Below are 26384 nucleotides of genomic sequence, written 5' to 3'. Positions count from 1 at the left end.
AAAACGAAGGGCAGCGGGGGGTTGAGCGCCTCTGGCGGCAGCACCCCAACCCCACCCGCCCGGCCCCTCTGGGCCGGGCCCGGCCCGGCCCGCGCAGCTGCCCGAGGAAGGGCCGGCCAGGCCACGCCGCGGCGGGGCGAGCCCCCCCCGCCTGCTGACAGACGGCCGCGGCCCCGCCAGACTTACGCTGCTCGGGCCACAGGTCCGGAGAGGCGCGGTCCAGCTTCTCGAAGCTCAGCAGCGAGGCCTCCAGGTCGGCACCTGCAACAGAGAGAGAATGAGGAGGGGGTGAGGAACCGCCCAGGCCCCGCCGGCGGGACGAGGAGCGGAGTGGCGCTGCCCATCCCTCGCGCCTTACCGTCCGCGGGAGCCGCCATCTTGCCTGCCTCACGTGACGCGCCGCCGCTGCTCGCGCCCCCCCCCCGGCACGTGACCCCGCCCTGGCGGCCGAGCCCGGGAGGGAGAGGAAAAACAAACCCCCCCGAAACCCACGTGTCGCTCCCGCCGCCACCGCCAGGAGGCGTCGCCGCGGAGCGGCGCTCGGCCAATCCGGGCTCGGACCGTCAGTGGGCGGCTTAGCTCTCAGGGCCAATCCAGGGCCCGGCACGGGGGGCGGGGGGCGGGGGCGGGGACGACGGGCTTGCTGACGGCGATTGGCTGCGGGCCGCGAGGGCCCCGCCGGAGGGGGGCGCGGAGCGGGCGAGGCCCGTGCGCGGCAGGCCAATGAGCGCGCGGGGGCGGAGCCCCGGGCGGGCGGGGGCGGAGCGAGCGGCGCCGTCGGGGGCCGCGGTGCAGCGACCCTCGGCCGGGATGGCGGCGGCGGCGGTGGCGCGCGGCGCCTGGGGCGGGCGGCGGCGCGTGGCGCTGCGGGTGAGGCGACGGCCCCCGGCCCCGCAGCGGCTCCCGCGGCTCGGGGGGGGCCGCGGCGCGGGCGGCGGAGGGGGGTCGCGGCCCACCTGGCCCCGGGGCCCCGTGGGTGGGGCGGTCCCGTCCCGAGCGGGGAGTAGCCGCTGGCGCCGCGGCGGGGGGTGGGTGGGTGCTAGGCGGGCCCGCGGGGGGCGCTGGGGGCCGGGCGCGGTCGGGAGCCCTGAGGAACCGGGGTGGTCTGTGCTTCCCCTCCTGTCCAGCTGCCGCGGAGAGCCGGTGCCCCCTGGATCTCCTCAGCCGCCGCCTCCTTCTCCTCCTCGGTGGTGAGTGTCCGTCCCGCGGAGCGGAGCCGGCGCGCGGGGGAGGCCGCGGGGCCTGTGGGGCGGCGTCGCCCGGGCTGAGGAGAGGCCGCGGGCGGGGGGAGGGCGCGGGAAAGCCCCGGGCGCCGTCGCTGCCCTCCGCAGACGGCCGAAGACTTCCCTCGGGTCTTCTCTTGTAAGGTCGTTTCTGCTAGCTCAGCTCAGCTCAGCTCCCCTCCCCGAGGCTCCGGGTCGGTATTTCTGGAACAAACATTTGGGACTGCCCGCGCTCGGGGCACGGAGGGCCGCCGTGCTCAACTGGAGGGAAGGAAAAAAGTTCAATGTCAGAGTTGTTTAACGCCGGAGCTAAGAAGCGCCCGCTTGGGAAGCTCCCTCCGCCGGCCGCGGTGCAGGCGCGCAGGGCATCGCCTCTCGTTACTTCTTGTAGCGAGCCCTGCCTGGCTCAGCAGGTACACCTAAGGGCGAGACGTTAGCTCAGTTAGTCGCGTCCTGATTTGTTTTCTCCATGTTCCTTAAGTCGCACGCATTGTGCTACGTATACACCAGCCAGGTTTTTTTCCGATTTTTAGATTTCTTCTACCATGTGTAATCTCTCTTCAATAAGATTAGCAAAAATGAATGTAGAATATGTGACTAATGATAATGTGTGAAAAAAGATTGTTTCAAGCTGTGTGGACTGGCCTCATATCATCTGTTTATGACAGAGAGAGGATCTGATTTCCTTTGGGCAGTATCGAACAACTTTAACTGTTACAGTGCCTTTTCCTTCTGGTATCCGTGGCTGTACACTCTCCAAGTTCTGAACAGCTAAATCATGATTCTCTGAATAGTCTGCTTTTCTACAGTCCTTGTTCCCACAGCAGGCTCATTCTCTACAGAAAAAAGGTGGTGATCTTACGGAAAAGTCCGGTCAATCTTAATTCAGCATTTCCTGGCTTGCTTAAAATATTTTTTCTTTGTATGTGCAATTTTCTAGATATCCCTTTTAAGCAATCTGAAAAAACATAAATTCCGTTGCACTGAAGTCCACGTGGGTCATAAAGGACTGGAGCTCGTAGGTCTACTGCAGATACGTGGCACTTGGGCTAATGGAGTGTCTGATAGCAGTAGGAGTTTGTCATTCTTTACACCAGCACTAGAAGACCTTTTCTGACAGTCAGGAAACTCAGTCAAGGGACTCAGATTTCCTGTGCTTCCTTCCAGGTTCTAGAGGGAATTGGGTTTTCGTAGGCACAGACTTCTGCCTCTCTTTCCCAAGTGTAATTCGAGCTACATAATCATCTGCAACTTTTTATTTTTTATTCAGTCCTGGTGTTACATCCCAAATCACTAGGTCTTGCTTATCCATTAACAGTCTTACTTTACATTTCTCCTCCTAGCTTTCTCATCTCCATGCTTTCTCAGCTTGTCCCAACTCTCATTGCTGTTCACTTTTTTCACTCTTACCCACTTTTCACTGTCATTACTTGTCCAGCCAACACCATTTATATTCCTGATTCTTCCTCTGATCTCTTTCCCTTCATTACACCTTGGATAGCATCCCAATCTTTATCTCCCTGTCATAATTCCACATCCTAATTTCTTCACAGACTTCCCTGATATATTTGGGTTTATATCCCAGTTCTGTTGATCTGTCCCCTTTCTGTTCTTCACAGAACAGATACGTTTCCCCTTCCTCTTATCTGTTCTCCCCAGGCCACTGTTTTGTGGCATGTTTAACTTGTTCATGCTTTCTCCTAGTTCTCTCCTTACCTCCCAATATCAACTCCTCATTTCTAGTTTCTTAATTTATACAGTCCCAATGTGTTTTCCTGCATGATACAGTTTTGTTGCCTATCCAGTGTTAGTTACAGCTTCTACCTCTGCCTTTCCTTCTGCCCTACATTTACCTGAACTCCTTATTCCAAACTTTCCTTTTCTCTCCTCTGCATCTGAGTTGGAAAGTTCTGTTTCCTGTGCTGCCTGCCAGGACAGTCACTGTGAACTCAGTAGATGCAGGTTCCTTGCTCTTAGTTGCAGGACCAAGTGGGGAGTGGGAAAAGTCCAATTTTATGCCTGTAGCTATGAGCTGGAGAGATGAACCTACTTAGTGGTTTGATGGGAAGGAAACACATAATACAATGTGCACTGGGTACATGGAATTCTGACAAGGTGAATTATTAACTGTTTCTTCTGAACATTTATGAATTGTGGTTTGTCAGTTTTCTAACTTAGTAAACATTGGGTGCTTAAGTAGATTGAAATAGTTCTGAGCCTAAGCATAGCAATGTATTTTTTCAATAACTTCTTTTAGAAATAATTTTGTCCATTTTGGTGTAAAGTGGGAGAAAAACGGGGCAGAGAGCATGAAAAATTTCAGCCTAAGCAGTTAGCTGGGTCTTGCTGTAAATACTGGATCTAGGCACTGTAGTGAGCAGTATAGCAGTAAATGATGAAGGCTTGCATGTAGTAAGGCACACTGGTATTTAGGCACCTTGATCACTCACTGGCCAGTGTTTTGTCCTCCACAGCCAACAACCAAACTCTTCATTGATGGGAAGTTTGTTGAGTCCAAAACTACTGAATGGATTGATATCCACAACCCAGTAAGTGAAATGGTCTCAGCTTATGTATTAGCGATCACTGTGTAACAAGAGTCTGTGCCGCTGTTCAAGCATTTGGCAATTTCTTGAGAAAGGTTTAGACTTGGAGCTTAAGATGGATTTAGCACTCTGTAATTGCTTCTCAATTTCCTTTTCACATGAAATGTCAGTCTTAGGAAAGTGATGACCTCCTTTATCTCCCCTGTGTAGTAAAACCCTGATCTCCAGAAAGGAAGCTTAAACTCCACTTACATTTTTTTTGCTCATAGAAAGGCTCTGTGATCAGTATGTCAAATTTCTGAAGGGTTTCTTTCACCCTGTATGTGAAATCAACCAGGTGTGATTTGATGCCAGCTGAATGTGAAGTCCTGATAGAGACTCATTTCACTCTCAGACCAAGGTAAAAAATCCTGACAGCTGACGCTCCTCTCCTTTCAGAGAGCTTCTGTCTGTGAGCCACAATATTCACAGTCAATTTAGAGGTTGGATGCTATGCAGTACAAAATAATCTTAGATTAGTAGCACTTGTACTTGTCTGAGTCCTCCACCAAAGACAAATGGAAATGAGGTTGCACTCAGAATTCTAATCCTTCTGACCCCCCCACTAAGCATTTCAACAGCAGTTTCTGAAACTTTTCTCTGTAAAGCCCTATTTTGATTTGCTTTGTGGAAGTGATCAGAGCAGCAAGCCATGTTCATGAAGTTCATTTGGTCTCTATGTGGCAACCAATGTTCTTGTTTAATTTTCTTTCTTTTGTTTTGAGTAGTTTCTCTCTTAGTAACATACCTGATGTTTTTGTCATGTCAAAGCAGACTTAATTTTTAAGAGTGCATTAGAAGGAGGTTAAACTGGCAGATACAAGCTTTTAAAGTTAAAATACTGTAGAACTAAGGCTGCTTGTAAAAATCTTACTTTGGCCTAGTGGTCTAGGTAAACTAACATCAGTGCCAATTGCACGGTCCTGTATTGCATTTTCCAAAGGAACCTTGCCTCATTTAATGCCCAAGAGGGACAGCAGATGAGCCAAGATGATGCAGGGGGAAAAGACCACAGTCCACAGAAACCTTTGCCTTATACCTTCTAGAAGCTTCAAGATAGACAAGTCACTTCAACTCCAACTTGGAAACCAGCACTGCATTTGCAACTTTCTGGGTGCCTAACTTGAGATGTGTAGAGTGCAGGTTTTCAGAGCTATTCCAGTTGTAGCCCAGGCCTTTTGTGTGCACCAAGGAAGGAGTCTCTTTTGTGCTCTCCCCTCAGAAGTACACCTCCTTATAGAACAAGGATATTAGGTGTGTGGTGTGAAAGGACCGTTGAATGGTTGGCAGGGACAGATGAAAAAAGTTGAGTTTTGATGGAGGTTTTTTTTTCCTTCAGGCCACAAATGAAGTGGTTGGCCGTGTACCAAAAGCCACAGCCAGTGAGATGGAGGCAGCTGTGGCTTCTTGCAAGAAGGCTTTTTGGAACTGGTCAGAAACATCTGTTTTGAGTCGCCAGCAAATCTTCCTGCGTTATCAACAACTCATCAAAGACAATCTGGTGAGACACCACAGCTGTGTGTGATGGCTGCTGGTGAATGCGTTGCAGTTGACTTTAGGAATTAAATTAATTGAGAGTCTTGGGGTTTACAGAGTTCTTGATGAGGCGTTGTTGCTGTGATTGAGGAGCCAGCTGAGATACTGTCGTTGAGAGGTGTAGCAAAGCACTCTCCATCAAATGGGGACAGAGAGGCAGTGCTTCTTAGGGAATATTATTCTGCATTTGTCCCTTTACCCAAAGACCACAAGAGGAACTTTCAGCCTTGATGGAGAATGTGCCAGTTGATAAAGATGAGTCGGAGAAGTATGTTACTATGTCTTTGGATTTCCCTGATTGCTTTTTTGGTGTGTCTGTGGTGTGACACCTGAAAGCTGTAGAGTACAAGCCAACCCGCGGTTGTTTTTTCTAAAATGTCACCTATGTGGCTTATTGGTTTTTTGTCTACAAGGAGCAAATCAGTCAGTGCAGGCTTTTCCAGGTTCTGCTCGGTCTGTTCATTGAGATGTTCAACTCTCTGTTAAACTGTCTTATCCCTGCACCCTATTTCGTGGGTCAGCACTTTTCTAACATTCATAAAATTTGTGTTTTCCATTTTCAGAAAGAAATTTCAAAACTCATCACCTTTGAGCAAGGGAAGACCCTGGCTGATGCTGAGGGAGATGTGTTCCGAGGCCTCCGTAAGCTGCTGGCTCCTCCTGTTAAAAAAGGGGCTTTGAGAACCTGTAGGAAGGGAGTAGGTCTCCTGAGCAACTGATTGCTCTGGGAGTCTGTACACATAGCTCCCTTCATAGCCTCCTACTGAAAGAAAAGGGGCAATCTTAACTCTAACCTGAAAAGTTCCCTTAGACAGAGTTTCCTTAAATCACTTCCAAGTTGTTAGATCCTTCCTTTTCCTAGGAGTGACTACAAATTGCTGTAAAGGGATAAGAACTTCTCGCTTGTGCTCAGATGTCTAAGGTTGAGCCCCTGTTGGTACAATACTACTATACCTGTGCTTCTTTTACTGGGGCTGTTGTGTCTGTGCTCCTATCACAATGACATATAATGCACTAAGAGAAAATCCATTCACAATGAGCTCACAGTGCTTGGCAGAGCAAAGGGATTTTCTGGAGCACAATGAGTTTTAAGTTGTGGGAAAAGAGGCTGGAAGAAAGACTTGGGTCAAGGCAGTGGTGAGAAGGGAGTTCGGGGACTAATTGTTAACAGATCATCCAGCGGCGTATTGCCCTTTCTGCTGCAGAGGTGGTTGAACATGCTTGCAGTGTGACATCCCTGATACTGGGAGAGACCATGCCCTCCATCACTAAAGACATGGACACTTATACCTACCGTGTGCCTCTGGGTGTATGTGCTGGAATTGCACCGTTCAATTTCCCAGCCATGATTCCTCTTTGGATGTTCCCCATGGCTATGGTTTGTGGAAACACCTTCTTGATGAAACCATCTGAGCGTGTACCAGGAGCACTCATGTTTCTTGCCAAGCTGTTTCAGGATGCTGGTGCCCCCGATGGGACCCTGAATATCATCCATGGACAACATGAAGGTAATAGCCCTCTTGGGAGATGGCTGGAGTGTGTAAGTGTTGTAGTGTACATTTGGTGGAGGTACCATTTGGAGAGTCTGATACTGCTGCTGTTAGATAGGTTTGGACAGATGCTTCAGCCCTCTTGATGGAGGGAAAGGGAGGTGACTGGGAGATTCTCTGCCATCTTACACCAAATCTTTCAGGAGATACAGTGGACAAAATTTTGGGGGCTGGGGTCAGAGGTCCAAGGCATGTAAGTGCTCAAATTCTATTTAGCAACCTAAGCTCCAACTGAATTAAGTAGATAAATCATCTTGGTTTCCCAAGGAAGCCTAAACAAGAATTAAATGCCTCACTGAATATGCAGTGGATGCCAGTATTATAGCTCCTAACATTTTATTTTTTACAGCACACAAGTAGCTTCAGAACATGAGGATACAAATAGACAACAGTAACTTTGCTTCAGCATTGCTCAGGCACCTTAGGAGATGCCCAAAGCGTGAAGAGATGGCAGAGAGCCAGGTGTATGAGGATGGGCAGGAGTGTACGCGCTGAGAAATTAGTGAAGAGATACATAGACAGGCAGTTGGGGAACTCAGATGTAGGAAACACAGAGGCAAGAATTTTGACAAGAAAAAGATACATAGATTTTGCATTGTGGGGATGGGAACAGAGGAAAGCATTTGTGCACCACAGTTATAATGTATTATTTCCTGTTTGAAGCTGTGAATTTCATTTGTGACCATCCGGATATCAGAGCAATCAGCTTTGTGGGATCTAATCAGGCTGGCGAGTACATCTATGAGAGAGGATCCCGGAATGGCAAGAGAGTCCAGGCCAACATGGTAATGCCTCTGAACGGAGCACACTTCAGCACATAGACTGCCTCTGTCTCCTGTGAATGTTAAGAGAGACCACACCACTCAGCAGCAGAAGCTGACTTTGCTACTGATAGTTAAGTGATGAGGCTGCCCTTCTTGCCAGCCTGTTGGTAGCAGGGTCATAGCTACTATATGAAGATACTGCGAGAGAACTAGAGAAGAAGTGGGCTGAGGTGGTTAATAATGGGAGACTGCGTATGTGTTGTATTTCAGGGAGCCAAGAACCATGGTGTGGTGATGCCTGATGCCAATAAAGAGAACACCTTGAACCAGCTGGTTGGAGCTGCTTTTGGAGCAGCTGGCCAACGCTGCATGGCCTTGTCTACAGCAATTCTAGTGGGAGAAGCTCAGAAATGGCTGCCAGAGCTTGTGGACAGAGCCAAAAATCTACGTGTAAATGCAGGTACAGACTGTGATAATTTCTTATGAGCTACTTCTGTACAACTGTAGCTTTTTAGGTCGGTGTATCTGCCATACTACACTGTGTCCCTTGGAGCTACTGGCACCCTAGGTTTGATGTGTAGGGATAGGAGCTAGCAGATGATCTGGATTGGGAAAAGCAGCCCTAGACTTGCAGTTAGTGATATGTAGGAAGGCTTGGCAGTATGACCGTGATGCCAGGTTTACAGAATCAGTCTTGTTTTAACTGGAGCTTTGAGGTTATGTCCTATGTTTAACCCAAACCTACCATTTATATAGCAACCTCACTTAGAGATCCTTCCAATTTATAGTAAGCATGCAATAAAAAGGAAAAATGGAAACAAGTACTTTGGAAAAATTAGACTGTTATTCTAGGAGAATTATCTTTTGTTTATGTTCAATAAAGTCCTGCAAAGGGGAAAGTGTCCTTTCTGAGAAGAATCTGTTGTTGAATTTTGGCTTCCCAGTGATCTAAAATTATGCTTGTGCTTATGACTTCTCTTATTTGTTGATCATGAGAGTGGCAGGCTATTACTCCTGTTCATCAATGTCTCAATCTTTGTTCTGTGTCTCAGAAACATCAGGATTTTCAGATTTTTCCTGCCAGTGTAGTTATCTCCATGATGCCTGTGAAGAGGAAGCTGTCAGGATTAAAAACTTGGCATCTCTGCCTCTTCACAGGAGACCAGCCTGGAGCAGACCTAGGGCCTCTAATCAGTCCCCAAGCTAAGGAACGGGTTTGCTCTCTGATTGAGAAAGGAGTACAGGAAGGTGCCAGCCTTCTTCTGGATGGCCGTAATATCAAAGTGAAGGGCTATGAAAATGGCAATTTTGTTGGGCCAACGATCCTTGCCAATGTCAAGGTAAGATGACCAAAACCAGTGCTTGATGGTGTATATTGCAGGGTCAGCTGAAAAGTGGGTTACCCAAATCAGTCAGTAATCAATAATCAGCAGGTAGAAAGCCTATAAATGGCTCAGCCTTTCCTTGCACAATTCCAGTGAAGTGCTCATTGTAATGCTGTTGTGGAGGTGATAAAAGAATTTGCAGTAGTGCAATATACTCTGAATGAGGTTAATGATCTTAACTTGAACGGATTGCAGCCAATTAAAAGAACATGTGGGCAGTTTGTACTGTGTTAAACTAAACACTCATTGAGCATAGTGTACTATCTGTAGTAATGGCCAGTAGCAGATGCCTAAGGAAGAGTATGATGAACAGCCAAACTTGCAATTTTCCTTCCTCCATTATACATTCCTGCAGTTTGCAATTTAAGGACTTGCAGAAACAAAAGTTAAATATTTGTGGAAATCTTCATGAGAATAATGCAGGATAAGGTACAAAATCTCTTTGTTATTGAATATATTCACAACTTCGTTGAGTCAGCCTTTCAATATAATGCATGGTGTGCAACAGATGGACGCTACTATGGGGGAATACTCTTTTCCAGGTACATACCCACGTGAGTTTTCATATCTAAATTCATTCTTTTATGTTTACGCAATTAGCCGGTATGATTTCCTTAATATTTAAGTATTCAATTCCTTATGGGCCTTTCGGTGAGTGATTCCATGATAGCAAACCAGTCTTGATAATTGTGCTATTGTACTTTGTATTCTTAGGATTTTATTGATTTTATGGTATTATATAATTCAGGCTTTTAATCTATCTTGGAATTTTCTTGCCTTACTTTCAGTAAACATCTTAAAACACTTCACTTTCCTGTGATGTGTCATAAATATTGTTAGGTATTCAAAAGTAAAAGTTTCACTGAGATTTTGTGATTCTTAGTTTTCTTATACAGTGGTTAATAATATGTGAGCCACATACAATGTAAAATTTGTCAAATGAATGTTTTGCAGTTTGCTCTATTAGCTATTAGTGATTAAAGTACTCTCCAACTGGTGTTTTTGTATTTGTCAGATGTTGCTAATTATCAGACATAAATCCTGGACACTGAGTTGGAAAGGATAGCAGGTTCTAGTCACTTTGTCAACAAGAACTGAAGTAAACTATCCTGAATTAATCCCGGTCTTAATCAACCTTGGTCAGAGTAGACCTGTAAGTGAGGTTAGGCGGGCAGTAAAAGCAGAAAACACTCTGGAGATGAAAAGTGGTACCCTCTTTAGTGGACTAGATAGATGGCAGGGCATAGGAAATGGTGAAAAGGCAAGGAGGACTGAAGGATGGCCTGTGGCAATGCAGTATGATGGGTGATCCTAGGAATATCCTGAGCATCAGCAGCATGTCTGTTTATTATATCCTATTTACTAGGATATTTTTATTATATCCTACATGCAAGCTGCTTTTTCTGCTGTTTGTCTTGGCAGCCAAACATGACTTGCTACAAGGAGGAAATCTTTGGGCCCGTCTTAGTGGTTCTGGAAGCAGACACTTTGGATGATGCCATTGAGATGGTGAACAATAACCCCTATGGAAATGGAACTGCAATCTTCACCACCAATGGAGCCACAGCTCGGAAATATTCTCACTTAGTAGATGTGGGGCAGGTATGTTCAAGCTAGAACTGTTGCTATTAGTACTCGCCATTTACAGTGGGTAGCCATCCAGCTGTAGTGACTAATCACTGACTACTCAGACAACAGTACCCAGCCTCAGATTTAAGGAAACAAAATGCGGTAGCTTTTGGAGAGTGTTCTGCAATCTGCTACTTCTTGTGATTTATATGGCAGCTTTCCTTTGGTTTAGGTGGGTGTCAACGTTCCAATCCCAGTACCTCTGCCCATGTTCTCTTTCACTGGCTCTCGTGCTTCTTTCAGAGGAGACACCAATTTCTATGGCAAGCAGGTAACTTACTGATTTAGACTACTCTATTGGGTTGAATTGTGATAAATCACATTATAAATGGCAATGGCGAGATGGTCATCAAACCTCATAAGTAAGGAGACTTTCAAGCCATCTCAACCAGGAAACCAAAGACCAGCCAGTGATCACAGCCACCATAATGCATGTTACAATAGCTAATTCCTTTTTTTTTTTTTCCTTAAATATAAAAAAGCAAGTATTTTTTTTAGGAGATTTGAGAAGGGAGCAAAAACTAAGTAGCAAGCTCTCTCACAGAACCAGAATCTTTGGGGAACTGGTAAAAGGAACAGGCTGACAGGAATTGTTCCCACAGAGGAAAAACTCAGCCCTCTGTAGATAAAGCAAAAACTGCTTGATACACCACTAGTGCAGACCTGAAGAATTCATAAGGCCAAACATCTGATCCTCGTGTGTCTCCTTTCCTCCAGGGAGTGCAGTTCTACACACAGCTGAAAACTATCATTTCTCAATGGAAAGAGGAAGATGCCACTGTTACCAAGCCTGCTGTGGTTATGCCAACCATGGGAAACTAAATCAGCCTTTGCAGATGCTGTTCCTGGTGCCCTTCTCCTTCTATGCTGCACTTTCCAGCTTTCTTCTGACTATCATAATTTCCTTGGGAATTAATAGAAAACTCCATTTTCTCAAGGACCTCTGCTTCTGTGCAGATCAGGCAGGCTCAGGTAACACACAGTCTGCGTTTTCTGTTCCTGTCAGTGTTTTTTGGCTAGCTGAACTCAATTTTTTTCCTACAACCTATCACAGAGGAAACAACCTTACCTAATTGAAAGGGCAGACAGCGAGATTGGTCTTAATTTGTGTTTCTTTCCAGACCCGCTGAACTTGAACATTTCTGTGGTTTCCACTTCAATATCTTTAGCCTTAGTGACTCACTCCTGGCTACATCTTGTAGCGGTTTTCTTTACCTCTGTCTTACATCTTAAGATTTTGAGTTCACCTTACTCAAAGATGAGTACTCATTTTGAGTGACGTAAGTGGGATACCTTGGGTGTCTCATAGAAGTGACTTTACATACAATGAAGACAGCAAGTTTGGGAGTTGAAAGTGTCAGTCTTTCATCTGTTGAGCAGTTTCCAAAACACTTGGGAAATAGCTTTCTAAGGATTTTTCAGGAAAGCATTTTTGATTGCTTGTCTGAGGATGAAAGAAATTCCTGTATGGCACAGTGACCTTCACCGTGCCTCTGACAGCTTGAAAACTTCTGCACCTGTTGTGCATGTGGCTTGTATTCTCCAGCTTGCTGTCAATTCCGTTATACCTGAAAGCTGTTTGGTGCCTTTTTACTGTGCTAACAGGTGTGCCTACAGGTCCTGTAACATAATGGAACTGCGGAAGCAGAAATGTGTATGTATCTTCGTGTCACAGCATCATGTGGGTCTGAGTGGAAGGGAGAGTAAGTAGACAGGTCAGTAGGAAGAAAGAACATGTTTTTTAATCACAAAGCAGCCAGGCCTCTTCTGTTGGTTTCTTTTCCTGACTATAGCTGTATTTCTTGTGTTGATTGATTGACTCCTTCCTTGTCACGTTTGCTCAAACACAGTCATTTTCTCTAGGGACTGCAGGTCCCATTACTAGGGAAGGATAAGACTTGGTATACCCTGTTTTTAAGAATCTGTGCATTTGGAGCTGGAGAGCCTATATTTTTATTCCTGGTTCCTGGAAGATGATGCAGCCATGAGGGATCTGCAGGGAACTCATTCAAGCACCCATGGACAATAGTATTATTCTAATGATTGTAACCATTACTTGTTCTAATTAAACAACCTGAATGTGAACACTTGTATCCTGCCTTCTGGTAAAGATGCCTTGTAACTGACAGTTGTGTATTAGTGCAATTGCTGTGCATTCACTAATGTTTGTATCTTGTTTTTTTCCTCTGCTATACCCTAAAGGGAAATTCTCACCTTGCAATTTGATTACAAATTAAAAACATGCTAATACATTTCTGCAGAATATGACTGTTCCTTGGTAAGACATTACATAGGTGTGATGTTGACTTTATTCCCCTCTTTGCAGAGGCTGGTCTGTGACTCCTGTAACCCATGTATACATCTTCCTTTTACAGTATTTCAAGGACCTCTGTACCAATTTCCTCATACAGCATTTCAAGGAATGCCTTGTTTCTGTTTCCACATACACATCATTTGATCACAAAAACTCTTAAGCTTCATGTAAATGACTTCATTGCAAACTGAAAATGCATCTTCATCAAATTACAGCAACACATATATACAGAGTTCTAACCACTAGTCCAAATCCTAGTGCTTCGTACAGGGTCATCCAAGCTCCTGGCTTGGGAAAGAATAAAATTTTTACTTTAAGAAGGAAGAAAATAATTATATTTCAGATGGATTTCAAACGCATAGTCAAAGCAGCAGTGCAGCAGACAGGGGATTTAGAATTCGCAGCTTTGCTCACGAGATAACTTTCAAAATGAAAAGTGCAGATGAGTCGGTAATTCCTGTGGCTGTTGTTCATGCAAAGTGTACAGCTGCTTTACTCTGTCTGAATATGCGGAAGGATTACTGCAGAAGATGATGAATCTAACAATTCGGCCTGCTGTGTAATGAATATTAGGTTGGGAGAAGTATTTTCTGTGCTGCAAAGGTAAAATATTCTAGTTAAATCACTGTTAAGGCATTGGCATTCATTCATGCACCAGGGAAAGGAATACTAATTAACAGCCTCTAATACTGTCTACAGTCATTCACTTTCAAAACACCTTAATTTTCTTCCTAATCAGTATTGCTATTCTGGCTTTTCTGTTGTCCTGTTAGAACCCATTAGATCTTTCCTTTAGAAATTCTAAAATCCAGCTTCTCCTATAACAAAAGCAGTCTTTATTATCAAGCTGACCTGCTCCCTGAAGAATTGCAGGAGTATCCTTGCACTTTCTCCAGACCTGTTCTAGACACTTGTATAATCTTTTAATTTGTGTGCAAACGTCTTTTCTGATATCCGCATTTCCAACAGCATTTTTTAAACAGATGGTTTTAAATAATTGTACTAGAAATACAAATCTTGTATCTGCCTTTTTTAGTTAATGAAATACCTTTTTAGATCAAGATGCAGATGCTGACTGATCATGCTGTATCTACCTCATCTCACTGCTGTTACTGCTTTCCACCCACCTGTTTATTCTCCTTTTTATTTCAATATTCACTATAAAAAAATAAGCTAAAGAATATATCTTCTATATTATGTAAAAGTATAATCTAAGTATAAAGTATCTCATAATAAATTTCTTTAGACTCTATTAAAATACAATTTTATAGTCAACCCTTTGTCTCCTATTAAAAATTGTTTCTTGCCTAGGAGGCAATGCAGTCTAGATTCTCAAAGCTATTTGATACTCTTAAGTCCAAAAATTATGTTAAAATAGTTTAACCACCTTTGAGAATTGGGCCCCGTGACTTCCACTTCTGTTTTTTTTCCCTGCCTGTGCAAAAAAAGGCTACAACTCACTTCCACTCCTGTTTCTGGAAGTGGCAGTCTGCCTCTCCAAAGGAGGTGTCTCTCATCCTTCCATATAAATCTATCCAGGGCTCCTGCTTATGAACCTTATCTGGTCATTTGATGTCTGAGTATTACATTTTGTTTTGTGTACTTGACCGCCTCATGTCTGACATGATGGCATGCCAGAATCCCTCCGTACTTATTCCTCCAGGGTAAGCTGATATTGCTTGCCTTGGAGTGTTATAATTAGCTATATAGTTGTATCTGAGTCTGTATCTGAAAATCAGGCATATGAATCTTCATCCTGGTCCATTCTCTCTGATGCTATACTGAACCCAACATCAGCTTAATAGATTTTGCCTTTTAATCGAAACTCGCTATGCTAGCTGAAAATGCATCTCCTTGTATGACCATGGCCTTTCACAAGAGAATCCTCCAAAAATAATAAAGCTGCTTTTCAGTAAGAGGAGGCTTTAAGGGGGCATGAGATCAAATTTTTTTCATGAGAGCTGAGTCTAAACACCTGCTGCTAAAAGATCAACATGACCAGAAATTTCAAAATAAATTAAAAATTCCTTTCTCTTGTCACACGTACATTTATTTGTGTATAGACACACTAATAGAGATCTTCAGACAAACCAAAGTATTCTAAAGTGGGAGGGATGACAGAGACAATTGCATCCATTTATATATAACCAGGACTGAGGAGATGTTAGATAGTGTGGTATAACTTAGTATCTTACCCGATTTTGCTTTCTTCTTTAGTATCATCAGGAGCTGGAGTAGCCAAAACTCTGGTGTATTTCCTGTGAGGAAGACACAAGAGCAAAGTAATCCTCATCTAATGGGGATTTATGCTTAGCCAGGTTTCTAATCCCACACCAAACTTGTTTTCTAAAACGAACAGCAAGCAAGAAGTGCCAGGGCACCTGAGCTATTGCAGTACACTCTCCAAAATCAGCACTATGAATCAAACATGAGTTCAGTTCACTATGGAATTCTGTATTTTGTGGCAAAATCATTACAATTAAAAGGGAATCAGGAGAAACAAAAAAAGGTTTTTTAAAAAAATGGGCTTAATCATAAGTCAACTTAAAATGAAGTGTTTGTATTCTATTTGAGGAATAGCTTTCATTCTCTACAGCTTTCATTCTCTACAGCTTTATGTGTGCTCTTGTATGTTGGCAAATACTGATAAAAGGAGTTAAATCTATGCATAAATTGGAACCATAAAAGCTGATGGATGCATCATTTAGTTATACATTTCTTAATTCCATTGTAATAACCTTAACAAAATTTGCTAAAATTCCATTAAGGTAACTTTTGCTAACAAAATTTAAATTTAATTCTTAAAAAATTAAACTCTTTTAACACAGAGCAGCTGATATTCCACCCTAAGCATTAGGTCTCCCAAACTACATTAAAAATCATAGCATTTTAGATTTCTCTTTGGGCCCTCATAGAATCATAGAATCATTCAGGTTGGAAAAGACTTTTAAGATCATCAAGTCCAACCATTAACCTAGCACTACTAAGTCCACCACTAAACCATGTCCCTAAGCACCACATCTACACATCTTTTAAATACCTCCAGGGATGGTGACTCAACCACTTCCCTGGGCAGCCTGTTCCAATGCTTGACAACCCTTTTGGTGAAGAAATTTTTCCTAATATCCAATCTAAACCTCCCCTGGCGCAACTTGAGGCTGTTTCCTCTCGTCCTATGGCTTGTTACTTGGGAGAAGAGACCGACCCCCACCTCTCTACGACCTCCTTTCAGGTAGTTGTAGAGAGCGATAAGGTCTCCCTTCAGCCTCCTCTTCTCTAGGCTAAACAACCCCAGTTCTCTCAGCCGCTCCTCATAAGACTTGTGAGCAGTTCCTCATAAGACTCATGCCCCAGTTCACAGCTTGTAATATATTTAATGCTGTTTGAACTTTGAATTTCCAGTGTAAGCCATATTTTATGTATCTCTAAAGTCATGGTCCCAAGTTTCTTACGCAGACAGCAATGAGCCATAGGGTAAGTACACTTTTAATAATCTAGTTGTGGATATTTGTACTTTTTAATACTGGGCAGATTGCTTTATGGTGTTCTTATTAAAAGGAAATATATGTGGGGAGTGCTACTGTCACAATATACATTATTTACTTGTTTGGTAAAGATGGATAGGGATTCATTAATGACTGAACAAAATTAATCCCACTGCACCGAGCAAAGTTAATTCTCTGTCTTCCTCAGCATTACCAAAATTTACTTCCACTTGCTTTTCGTTTGATACTACACACAAAGATCTAACAGTATAGTCTGGTGCATGTCCAAAATTAGTATATAGTATATCAAGTTTTTCACAAGCTTAAATCACCTTTTCAAAAGGTTAAAGTATCTCACACCAAGCTGCAGAGTTAGCTAGATTCTTATGTTAGATTCAGAGTTTCTTGGAATCCCCTGACCTGGAGTTAACAGCCCAGCTCCCATTACAGGGAAAGCTCAGCGTTCACCTGCTGAAGACACAGAGTATTACCATGGATTTCTGCCATTCATTTTGGCAAAAAGCAATCGCAGAACACGTTCTTTTTGTTCCCATGTCAACTCACTGATATCCACTTTTTCAAACTGGATTTTTTCCCTGAAAAACACAGAAAAGATCAATGTATTAGAAGAAAATTTCAAAGGCATATCTCTCATGGATTCTGTATGTGTAAACCAAGTTTAAGTTCTAGCTCTGCATTGCTCTTGTTCAGCTATTCATAGCATGTAAATTCAAAAAAGAAATCTGAGCACACAGTGCTGTCTTTTCAGCTTCTAAATCTAGGGCTAAATCTAAAACTAAGTAGAACAAACCCAATTATTACTGTTATATGTGTAGTGGTTATAAATACTGGGAGGGGGAGGGTTAGTACTAACATGTATTAGTTTCAAGTACATTGTCCTTCCCTTGCTTCTCCTGTTCATACATAAAAGGGTTAATATGTATAACCAATTTCCATTCTCAGTTCCAGTCTCTCCCTTCTCTTTCTCCAAGGAGAAGCTTCCTTAGATCTCTGTAACTACTTTCACCTCTGATTTTTCATGCGGTGTTTCTGCTATATCATTTTTGAGGTAAGATAACCTGAACTGAACAAAGCATTCCGACTGATTGTGTGTCGACAAGTTATTCAATAGCCAATGCATACTAAGCAAACATTTTATTTGGGAGTAGGATAATTTTGATCTCTCACCAAGGATGTATGCAAACGTCAGCTATGTGGGACCTTAACTCTATGGCTTAAAATCCAAGTGCCTAGACACTGCTGCAGTTTGTAGGCACAGATTCCTAGCAGGATGTTGGAGACCTGTAATCCTGGCCACTGTGGCATGGGTAGCCCTAATTTAAACTAAGCTGCATCCTAATACAAATTCTGAGATACTCACACTTATAAATCTGAGATTTTGTTTTATTCACTATAAAAGGTAATCCTGTCAATCAGTACTGTACTGCATGTGATCTTGGTTTTGATATGTCAGTGCCTATTTCATGTAATGGCTTAATTTTTAGATTATTATGAAGCTTGAGGAAAACAGCCTTTGAAAGCACAATGCAAAGCAGGGGCTTCTGACACAGGGAAGAACAGTTGAAAAAAGACTGGATTTGCCATCTACTGGATGTTTCTGTTAAAGTGATCAGCAACATAGTAAAGAGCTGTTAGCATCTTAATTGTAACTTTTAGGCTTCAGTGTTGTTAGCCCACTGGAGAGAGCAAAAAGCAAAAGAGCAATGCCAGAAGAGCAATGCCTATAAAGCCAAAAAGATTAGAGAAGCAACAATAATTGTTAGAAGGAAACTGCAGAAGCACGTCTATACTGAAGTTCTATATCAAATTCCACAGCACATGGCAGAATATGCAAAGAACTCTTTTGAGCTTATCTTTCATTTAATCCATAGAAATAATGACCAAAAAGTGATAACCTAGTTTAAATTAGGTGCCCACAAAGTCATTACTAATTGGTAGGATATTATAGCTCATACAGTTATTCTCACTACAGAAGCCTCCACAAGCATTCCAAGTCTGGACAATATTATCACACAAAGAATTTTTTCAGGTTTGCTAGGAAGATAGACACTAGTTTTTGATGTTTCAATACCAGTAGCATTTCTCTGCTTCCTCTAGGTCTCTGTACACACTATTTGTGCTATTTATGTTGCTTTTGAATGTTTTGATTTTGGGAAATTCTTCCTTCCCTGCACATGCCTCCATCATTTTTCTGTAATAGGCAGTTTGGGCCTTTTTCTTATAATGCTTTCTACTGGATATGATCTCCTGCTTCACATGTTCCAGAGCATCTAGGAAGAACCTTTCCACCTCAGTCCTCTCATTTAAGATATTCCGGGCTAGTTTCTTCACTCGGTTCATCTCCCGATCCTTCATTTCTAGTAGTTGCTGCAGCTTCTTGATCTCCACCATGCTTGCCTGGTTTTCTATCAGCACCTGATGCTGTGTTTTCTGAGTCTCTCTCACAGATTCTCTGGTCATGCGACACAATGCCATCTCCAGCTTTTCCACTTTACGCTGCAGATCTCCAATCTGTGCTTTCTGGCGATGGATCTGTAGGATCTTTTTTCGAATTAAACCCTCATTGGTTTCCTAAAAGATGAGAAGAAATTATTTGGGCTTTTATTTCATTTGCACCAAATCTGGAGGGGTTTTTTTCCCCCAACACTGACAATGTAGTAAACATGCTGGCAACTTCACAGGGGAGAGTGAATAACTCTCTGGGATCAGGTTTTTGTTTACAAAAGAAGCCAGATAAAGAAGGCTTGGTATGTAGTACACATTACAGAGAGACCTATTCTTAATGGGCTAGCATAGGAAACCCTTCCTTCTTTCTCCTCCATAATTAAGGTAGAATAAAAGCTCTTCTTCAGACAACTCCGAATTCAGTAACTGCAGAGGCATCTGACCAGGGAGACGTTAGTTCCAGTAAATTTACATCTGTATCCATATGTACCCCTTCCTGGAGGAGAATGAAACAGAATTAAAACCAGAGCAGAAACCTTCTCCTGTAACAGAAGAGTTTTGTCTTCTTCTAACTTCTGTTTTATTTTCTGCAATTCCATTGTCTCTTTCAGCTGGTTAGCAAATGCACCGTGAAGACGAGCATTCTCCTTAAACACCTCTCTCCCAGTACTGTTCAGCTGCCTGGACAGAGGGAAACAAAATCCAAGAGCTTTAATCACAACCCTTCCTGATTTTTTTATATTAAAACCAATATTTCAGTGGCCTAATTTCAGAGCAAAGCTGTAAAATTCTTACAGGTTTGTACCAAGTTTTCATAGCTTTGCTTCTAGTCCTACATCTGGACTGGGAGAATGAAGAAAACAGTGGTACCATTGTGATAATATTACGTCCAGTTCTCCCCTGGAACCAGCATGAGTCTTACAGTTTAAATGTAATTGCTGACATCATCTTGACATTTGAAATATAAAAACAGCCTAGGTCATCACTGATTTTGCCCTTCGAAGCCCATGCAGTAACATGGGCAACTTGTTCTTTAGAATACAGTGCTAAGATGGTTTTGTAAAGTAGAAAACAGTAAAGCAAGTGTTTCTTACAAAACAACAGCCTCATGCTGGGTGGTCTCTGTCATCATTATTTGCTTTTTCTCAACATCTTCTAGTCTTTTCTGAAAGGGAGAAAAGCCTGTTTAAATTTTGCATGAGGCACGTGGCATTGAAGCTAAGTTCTGACACAGTGTAAATTCTAAAATCACTCCCACAGTTTTCAGCTCACACAATGTCTTGCTGGAGAAAGAATGAACCCCCAAGGGCACTGAAGCTCCCAATGGAAGTGGAGAATACGGCCTCTCTGGGATCCTGATATCCCATGTTTTTCCTTGGAAAGCTGCACCTAGCCTCCAACTCATTCATCACTCTTGTGTTGACATGGGAAATTGTAAAGTGCTCAGTAAAGCTTTGTGAAAACTATATAAATTATCTATAAAATCCATAAAATTCACTTAACCTTCTGACTTGTATTATTGCTTTGCCTCCCCTTCATAGTTCACCTGTGCCCATATTTTCACATATATTTTCACACTGACAATCATTCACACACTCTCCTGTCACTCTCTTTAATGCTCAGTTTTAGAAATCTGCTTTACTTTGCCTATTCATTGAGTCATCAAGATCAAAGTCCAGCGCCTCAAGAGCTCTTTGAAAAATGCCTGAATAACTCATATTTAATAGCTTAGTTTAAAAGCAGCTATATATTAATAATCCAAATGCTGTTGACCAATCATTTGTCTCCACAGAAAGCATTTAGTTTTGTTTCTAAGCCCCTTCTTGCAGTTGAAAAAAATTCCAGTAGACCTGAGTCAGCAAGGCACTTGAATTGCTCGAGGCACTTTTTTCATGTCATCGGTCAGCTGGGATACTTTTTTATCCCAGGCTGAAATGTTTTACAGGCAATACTACTATTTAATGTTTGTATTATAGCTCCAAAGTATCTCTGATTAGGTCATGTGCTCTATATGCGCTTAGTGAAAGACAGTCCCAGATTTTATATTCTAAATGGCTTATGTGGTTGAAAAGATGATACAATACTAGCATTCACATGCTAACTGAGCTGACCAGTGAGAAATCAGTCAGACTTATACTGCTTATAGTCAATTGCTAACTCCTCCATACATATCTTTAAAGTCTGTTCCAGATGCTCCAGCCCATCCACATATATGTTTGTATGATTCCATGTCATTGTGTAAAAAAACCACCAAAACAACCCTATGGCACTGGACCATTACAGAAGTGTGTTCTGGCTACAGAACTTTATCACTTTATCACTACAGAACTTTATTTTATCAGCCCAGTGCTTTTCCTCACTCTCTGTAAACTGTAAAGAAAACAATCCAGTAGGTTGGCCATGTCTGTTCTCCTCCACTCCCAAACGCTATGCTGCTATGCAGACAGAAAAGTTGCTTTTAAAATAAACATTGCAAATGCATATTTATGACAAACTTACATCTTCCAGCTCTTTCTCCATAGCTGCCTTCTCCCTGTGGAACTCCTTCCTTAATTTCAGTTCTAATTGAACTTGGCCAATTTCTCTGACTTTTTTCTGAAATTTCTCTTCCAGTTCTTGTATTTGTTGGGCATAATAGTCTGCCTGCAAATCAGAAATTCTCAATAAGAAGAAAGCAAAATGAAAGAAACAAATCATCAAATATTGTAACATAAAACACAGAGCACACAGAACTGAATGTCTGAAATTATACCGAGCTGCAGTGTTTTAAAAAACACAAGGAATTCATCTTTAGAAGAAATGTTCGAATTCAGCAGAAGCTACCCTCCAGTGAAATAACGATTCTAGAAACTAATAGTAAGTTTAAAGCAATGTCCATAATATCACTGTATTGGGTTTGCTTAGCAAGGTTTTGTTAGTGGGGGGGGGGAGGTGGGGGGGCTACAGGGGCGGCTTCTGTGAGAAGCTGCTAGAAGCTTCCCCCATGTCCGACAGAGCCAATGCCAGCCAGCTCCAAGACAGACCTGCCACTGGCCAAGGCCAAGCCCATCAGTGACAGTGGTAGCGCCTCTGGGATAACCTGTTTAAGAAGGGGAAACAAAAGTTGCTGCGCAACAGCAACTGCAGCCAGAGAGAGGAGTGAGAATACGTGAGAGCAACAGCTCTGCAGACACCAAGGTCAGTGAAGAAGGAGGGGGAGGAGGTGCTCCAGGCGCCAGAGCAGAGATGCCCCTGCAGCCCATGCTGAAGACCATGGTGAGGCAGGCTGTTCCCCTGCAGCCCATGGAGGTCCACAGTGGAGCTCATATCCACCTGCAGCCCATGGAGGACCCCACACCAGAGCAGGTGGATGCCCAAAGGAGGCTGTGACCCCACAGAGAGCCCACGCTGGAGCAGGCTCCTGGCAGGACCTATGGAGACAGGAGCCCACGCCGGAGCAGGTTTGCTGGCAGGACTTGTGACCCCACAAGCGTGAGGACCCATGCTGGAGTAGTCTGTTCCTGAAGGACTGCACCCCGTGGAAAGGACCCATGCTGGAGCAGTTTGTGAAGAACTGCAGCCCATGGGAAGGACTTATGTTGGAGAAGTTCATGGAGGACTGTCTCCTGTGGGAGGGACCCCATGCTGGAGCAGGGGAAGGGTGTGAGGAGGAGGAAGGAGCGGCAGAGACAACGCGTGATGAACTGACTGCAACCCCCATTCCCTGTCCCCCTGCGCCGCTTGGGGGGAGGAGGTAGAGAAATCAGGAGTGAAGTTGAGCCTGGGAAGAAGTGAGGAGTGTGGGGAAGGTGTTTTAAGATTTCGTTTTTATTTTCTCATTACCCTACTCTGACTTCTAATATGCAATAAATTAAATTAACTTCCCCAAGTCAGGTCTGTTTTGCCCATGACAGTAATTAGTGAATGATCTCTCCCTGTCCTTATCTCAGCCCACGAGCCTTTTGTCATATTTTTTCTCCCCTGTCCGGCTGAGGAGGGGAGTGATAGAGCAGCTTTGGTGGGCACCTGGTGTCCAGCCAGAGTCAACTCACCACACCCTTCATCTATAGCCTTTTCTGCTCTCTATAATCTGAGGGCGAGAGTAAATTCCTTGTGGAGTCTGCTTGATGGGAGATAACTGTCTTAAAGTGCAGATGAGCACAGTTCCGTGTTTCTTATTGAAGCCAGATTAACAAATAATAACTTTCTCAGCTCTTTTTAAGAATTCTTGGTTCAACAGGAACGAATGAAGGAGAACTATAAAAGAATCCAAAGTAGTTATTGTTTATCTCAGTAAAAATGAAACATGTTTTTGCTGTGCCTCTGGCCTCACCGTTACCCAGCTGGTTCCTAATACTATTTCAGATGCTATAAAATATTCCTACTACTATCTGAAATAACACCACAGAGTCATGGGCTATCTCCCACATCACCATTGGTTTTTTTTCAAGTTCTTTCTTCATGTAGTATTTTTGCATCAAAACCTGTAACAGTTAACTGCCTTAGCTTGTTCCTCATACTAAACTACTTTTCAACCTGCTCAGAAGATCCCACTGTTCTGAGGACAAAGAGAAAAGTTAATTCACCAGCTGCTTCTTCTCTTCTTGCGCTTGCTGTTTCAGATCAATCAGGTCCTGCTTCAGTTTCTCAATCTGTGAAAAGAGAAATCAAGAAACAGTAACTGTGGGGGGGAAGTATCCTTGCTGTGTTCTTCTCGTAATTAAGTTTGAAGAGAAGACACAGAAAGAGGAGAAAGGTCCCTCATTTGCAGTGTTCCGGTCAATTAAACCATGTTTAAAACCGTTTGATTTGTCTTAAGCATAGGAAATAATGTACGCTTAAACTATAAAAACCCACATGTACTAGATACAAACAGATCTGTGACTCTACTGAAGAATTAAAACTATATGGACAGAGGGTTTTCTTCCTTACTATTTTGGACAGAGGTGCAGTGTTAGAGAAGCAGTTTAGAAAAGGAGAAAAAAAGACAGATACCGAGAGAAAAACAGGCAGCTGGAAAAAGGTCTGAGTAAGATCTTCTATACTGGATAGGCTGAAAGAATATGGTGGGATGTGAGCAAGAAAATTGTCTCCTACCATTTGACCTCACCAATGTCCTGGGGATCAGAGATTTGTATCTTCTTATTCAATAAGTAGGATGTTAAAATAATTTAATTTTAGTTTCCATTTTCCGTTTCTTTTTCTAACTGAAAAAGGGTTTTGCTTGGTACTTGGATTTAGAAAAGTAGGAGTAGGACTAAAGTGCAATAATCTGCGATAGAGGAAATGGAAGCTACAGTGTAGGGCTTCTTTTTCTTCATTGTGTTCTGAGTAGAGTCTGTCTCTATTTTCTCTAAAACCTTCTCCAGGTAGCTAAAGCCGGCAGATTCCCCCTTAGCCTTCTCTTTTTTCAAGCTGAACAAACGCTGCAGCCTCTTCGTGTACATCACGTGCTGAAGCCCCCGACCATTTCGGTGCCCCTCATTTTGCTCTCTCCCTTGTACTGAGGGGGAGCAAAACTGGACGCCGCATTCCTGTGTGCGGGAGCAGGTCCCAGGCAGGGAGGGCACTGGGGGCAAGGCCTCCCCCTCGCAGCCCGGCCCGCGAAGAGCCTTCCCGCCGCAAGGGCGCACCGCTGCCTCACGTTCACCCGGCCCGGCAGGCCCTCCGCACGGCTGCCTGCCGCCGGGGCGGGACGGGCACTGGCTGCAGGGAAGTAACGCCGTCCCGCCGGCGTCCATCGCGGTGCGGGGGCAGGACCTGCCGTTAGGCGTTTTGCTACAGACGGCTGCGCACCGGGAAGCTGTATGGGGAGGCCGGGGGGGAAGAGGGCCCTGCCCGGCTGCGCGCACACCTCCTCCGCCTTCTCCTGGCCTTGCTTCGCGAGGAAGGTCGTCACGGCCGTCGCCTTCCTCTTCGCGGCCTGCTGCCGCCGCAGCAGCTCCGCTTTGCTCCCGGCCGGCCGGCGGGTGGCTTCGCGGTACTCGGCCCGAGAGCCTCCCGCCAGCCGAGCCTCCCATAGCGCCGCGTCGGCCTCGTCCCGCTTCTCCTCAAACATCCAGGCCGCCTGCCCCGCCGCCGCCGGCCTGCGGGAGCTGCCGCTGCGGCACAGCGACTGACGCCCGCCCGCCATGACCCCGCCGCCGCCGCCGCGTCTCCACGGCAACCCGCCCCGCCCGCTACGGCGGAGGCCCCGCCCCTTTGCCTCGGTTACCGGCCGCCGCGTCGCCTGTCCGCCTGGCGCGCCGCCTGCCTCGGGACCCCCCCGCGCCCGCCGCAGCCGAAGCCAGGAGCGCGCGGCGGCCTGTTCCCATGGAAACCGGACGGCGCCGTCCCGCGACGCGCAACGCACGCGACGGGCGCGTCACGCGGGCGCGCTGACGTGACACGCAGGACCGGCGAGATGTGGCGTCGCCAGCGCTCCGAGCGACCGGTGAGCGCGCGCGGCGGCGGGGGCGGGGGGAGGTGTGTGACAGCGCCGCGCTGCCATGGAAACCGCGCTCCTTCCCGCCGGCCCGCGCGAACAGCGCCGGGATCGGGGGCGCGGGGGCGGCCGGAGGCCCGCTCGGGGCTGCCGCCGTCCTGCCGGGCGCGGCGGAGGAGCGGGCGGAGAGCCGCTCCGAGGCTGGGTGAACCGCTCCCCCCGGCCCGTGCCTGTTCCCGGCGCCCCGGGAGGGAGCTCCGCTGGGCTGCCACGCCGGGGAGGCGTCAAGGAGCGGCGTGAGACCCTCGAAAGCCGAGAGGTCGGCGGCGTTTCCGTTACTTCCCGCGGCGCTGCCGGCTGGGGCGGGCAGAAGGACGCGCTGTCTCGATGGAGTAACAGCTGAGGGTGGATATTGAGGAAGAAATAAGTGTTTCTACGGGTGTTTCTGCTCGGTGTTATCGGTGCCGGCTTCGGGAAGGGAGCCGCGGGATCCCGAGGGCCGTGCTCGCCGCCGGCGGGGCACGGGGAGGAGCCGCGGAGACTTTTGCTTGGGGAGAGAAATGGAGGTAGGGGGCTTTTTTTAGGCGTGTTCAGTGTGAGGGTGTAGATTGCCTCTGTTTGACGTGGAGAAAGGAAGAACGCTTTGGCGTTGAGGTGTATAAAAGTTAAAAGACCTACAGCCCTCACGGTAGTTAGATTTGGAAAAGGGGTGCTAGGGTGCCCGTCTCCAGATGACTCTTGGTGAAGCACTGGTGAATGCTTTCAAGGCGCGCAACTAAGCTAGTAGTGTCACGCTGAAATTTGCACCGGAGCTCTCGCCAAGCTTAGGCTGAAGCAGAAGCCCTCTGCACCCAAAATCACTCTGCACCCAGAATCTGTTTTCTAAGAATACCGGTTGGTCCAATAAAAGACGTTACTTACAGCCCCCGTAGGTACGCAGTTACGAAGTTGTAAAGGGCCACTCGCTGACACACTGCAGGAGGGTAAGACTAACGCAGCAGTCTCTTGGAAAGCTGCCTTGGTCTAATTAAATAGAAAAATTGA

At 45.1% G+C, this 26384-nt stretch overlaps 4 protein-coding genes across 16 annotated transcripts in view; 2 read left to right on the top strand and 2 right to left on the bottom strand.

Annotated features, from left to right (window-relative positions):
* LIN52 (lin-52 DREAM MuvB core complex component) overlaps positions 1-414 on the bottom strand; it is a 49335-nt gene extending 48921 nt beyond the window's left edge. For all 5 annotated transcript variants that reach the window (XM_072865902.1, XM_072865905.1, XM_072865901.1 and 2 more), the window contains exons 1-2: positions 359-414; positions 187-261 (exon numbers count right to left, since the gene is read on the bottom strand). In XM_072865902.1, coding sequence (XP_072722003.1) covers positions 187-261; positions 359-377 — 94 coding nt within the window. In that variant the 5' untranslated portion in view covers positions 378-414. The remainder of the gene's footprint in view (positions 1-186; positions 262-358) is intronic.
* On the top strand, positions 11-12924 carry ALDH6A1 (aldehyde dehydrogenase 6 family member A1). Of its 3 annotated transcripts, none has more exons than XM_072865887.1 (12): positions 11-288; positions 1128-1190; positions 3698-3772; positions 5148-5309; positions 5908-5986; positions 6550-6852; positions 7558-7679; positions 7929-8118; positions 8817-8998; positions 10466-10645; positions 10845-10943; positions 11390-12924. In XM_072865887.1, the coding sequence occupies exons 4-12, from the start codon at positions 5196-5198 to the stop codon at positions 11492-11494; spliced, it is 1374 nt and encodes a 457-aa protein (XP_072721988.1). In that variant the 5' UTR covers positions 11-288; positions 1128-1190; positions 3698-3772; positions 5148-5195; the 3' UTR covers positions 11495-12924. The 3 variants fall into 3 exon arrangements, with proteins under 3 accessions (XP_072721988.1, XP_072721986.1, XP_072721987.1); XM_072865885.1 differs by lacking the exon at positions 11-288 and adding an exon at positions 763-870; XM_072865886.1 differs by lacking the exons at positions 11-288; positions 1128-1190; positions 3698-3772 and adding an exon at positions 4791-5062.
* Positions 12279-25100, bottom strand: BBOF1 (basal body orientation factor 1). 5 transcript variants are annotated; one of them, XR_012043174.1, is made up of 10 exons: positions 24771-25100; positions 23503-23568; positions 21437-21580; positions 20032-20102; positions 19474-19618; positions 18564-19063; positions 17036-17067; positions 16804-16939; positions 15182-15244; positions 13521-13581 (listed from the first exon to the last, which is right to left on the bottom strand). XR_012043174.1 is itself a non-coding variant. In XM_072865889.1 (9 exons), the coding sequence occupies exons 1-9, from the start codon at positions 25047-25049 to the stop codon at positions 13479-13481; spliced, it is 1476 nt and encodes a 491-aa protein (XP_072721990.1). In that variant the 5' UTR covers positions 25050-25100; the 3' UTR covers positions 12279-13478. The 5 variants fall into 5 exon arrangements, 3 of the variants coding, with proteins under 3 accessions (XP_072721990.1, XP_072721992.1, XP_072721991.1); XM_072865889.1 differs by lacking the exon at positions 16804-16939 and having other exon boundaries at positions 12279-13581; positions 16963-17067; XM_072865891.1 differs by lacking the exon at positions 16804-16939 and having other exon boundaries at positions 12279-13581; positions 16963-17067; positions 24014-24898.
* The window catches only part of ENTPD5 (ectonucleoside triphosphate diphosphohydrolase 5 (inactive)), a 30304-nt gene continuing 28994 nt past the window's right edge, over positions 25075-26384 (top strand). The window contains exon 1 of one of the 3 annotated variants that reach the window (XR_012043176.1): positions 25075-25349. The gene's annotated coding sequence lies outside the window, so the exon portion shown is untranslated. Of the gene's footprint in view, positions 25350-25409; positions 25907-26384 lie in introns of those variants that run through there. The other 2 variants (XR_012043175.1, XM_072865900.1) reach the window with 2 other exon arrangements.

The sequence above is a fragment of the Ciconia boyciana genome, chromosome 6 (assembly GCF_034638445.1).
Source record: "Ciconia boyciana chromosome 6, ASM3463844v1, whole genome shotgun sequence".
Taxonomy (NCBI): domain Eukaryota; kingdom Metazoa; phylum Chordata; class Aves; order Ciconiiformes; family Ciconiidae; genus Ciconia; species Ciconia boyciana.
Note: the sequence above shows the minus strand (reverse complement) of the source record. Positions and strands in the feature narration are given on the sequence as shown.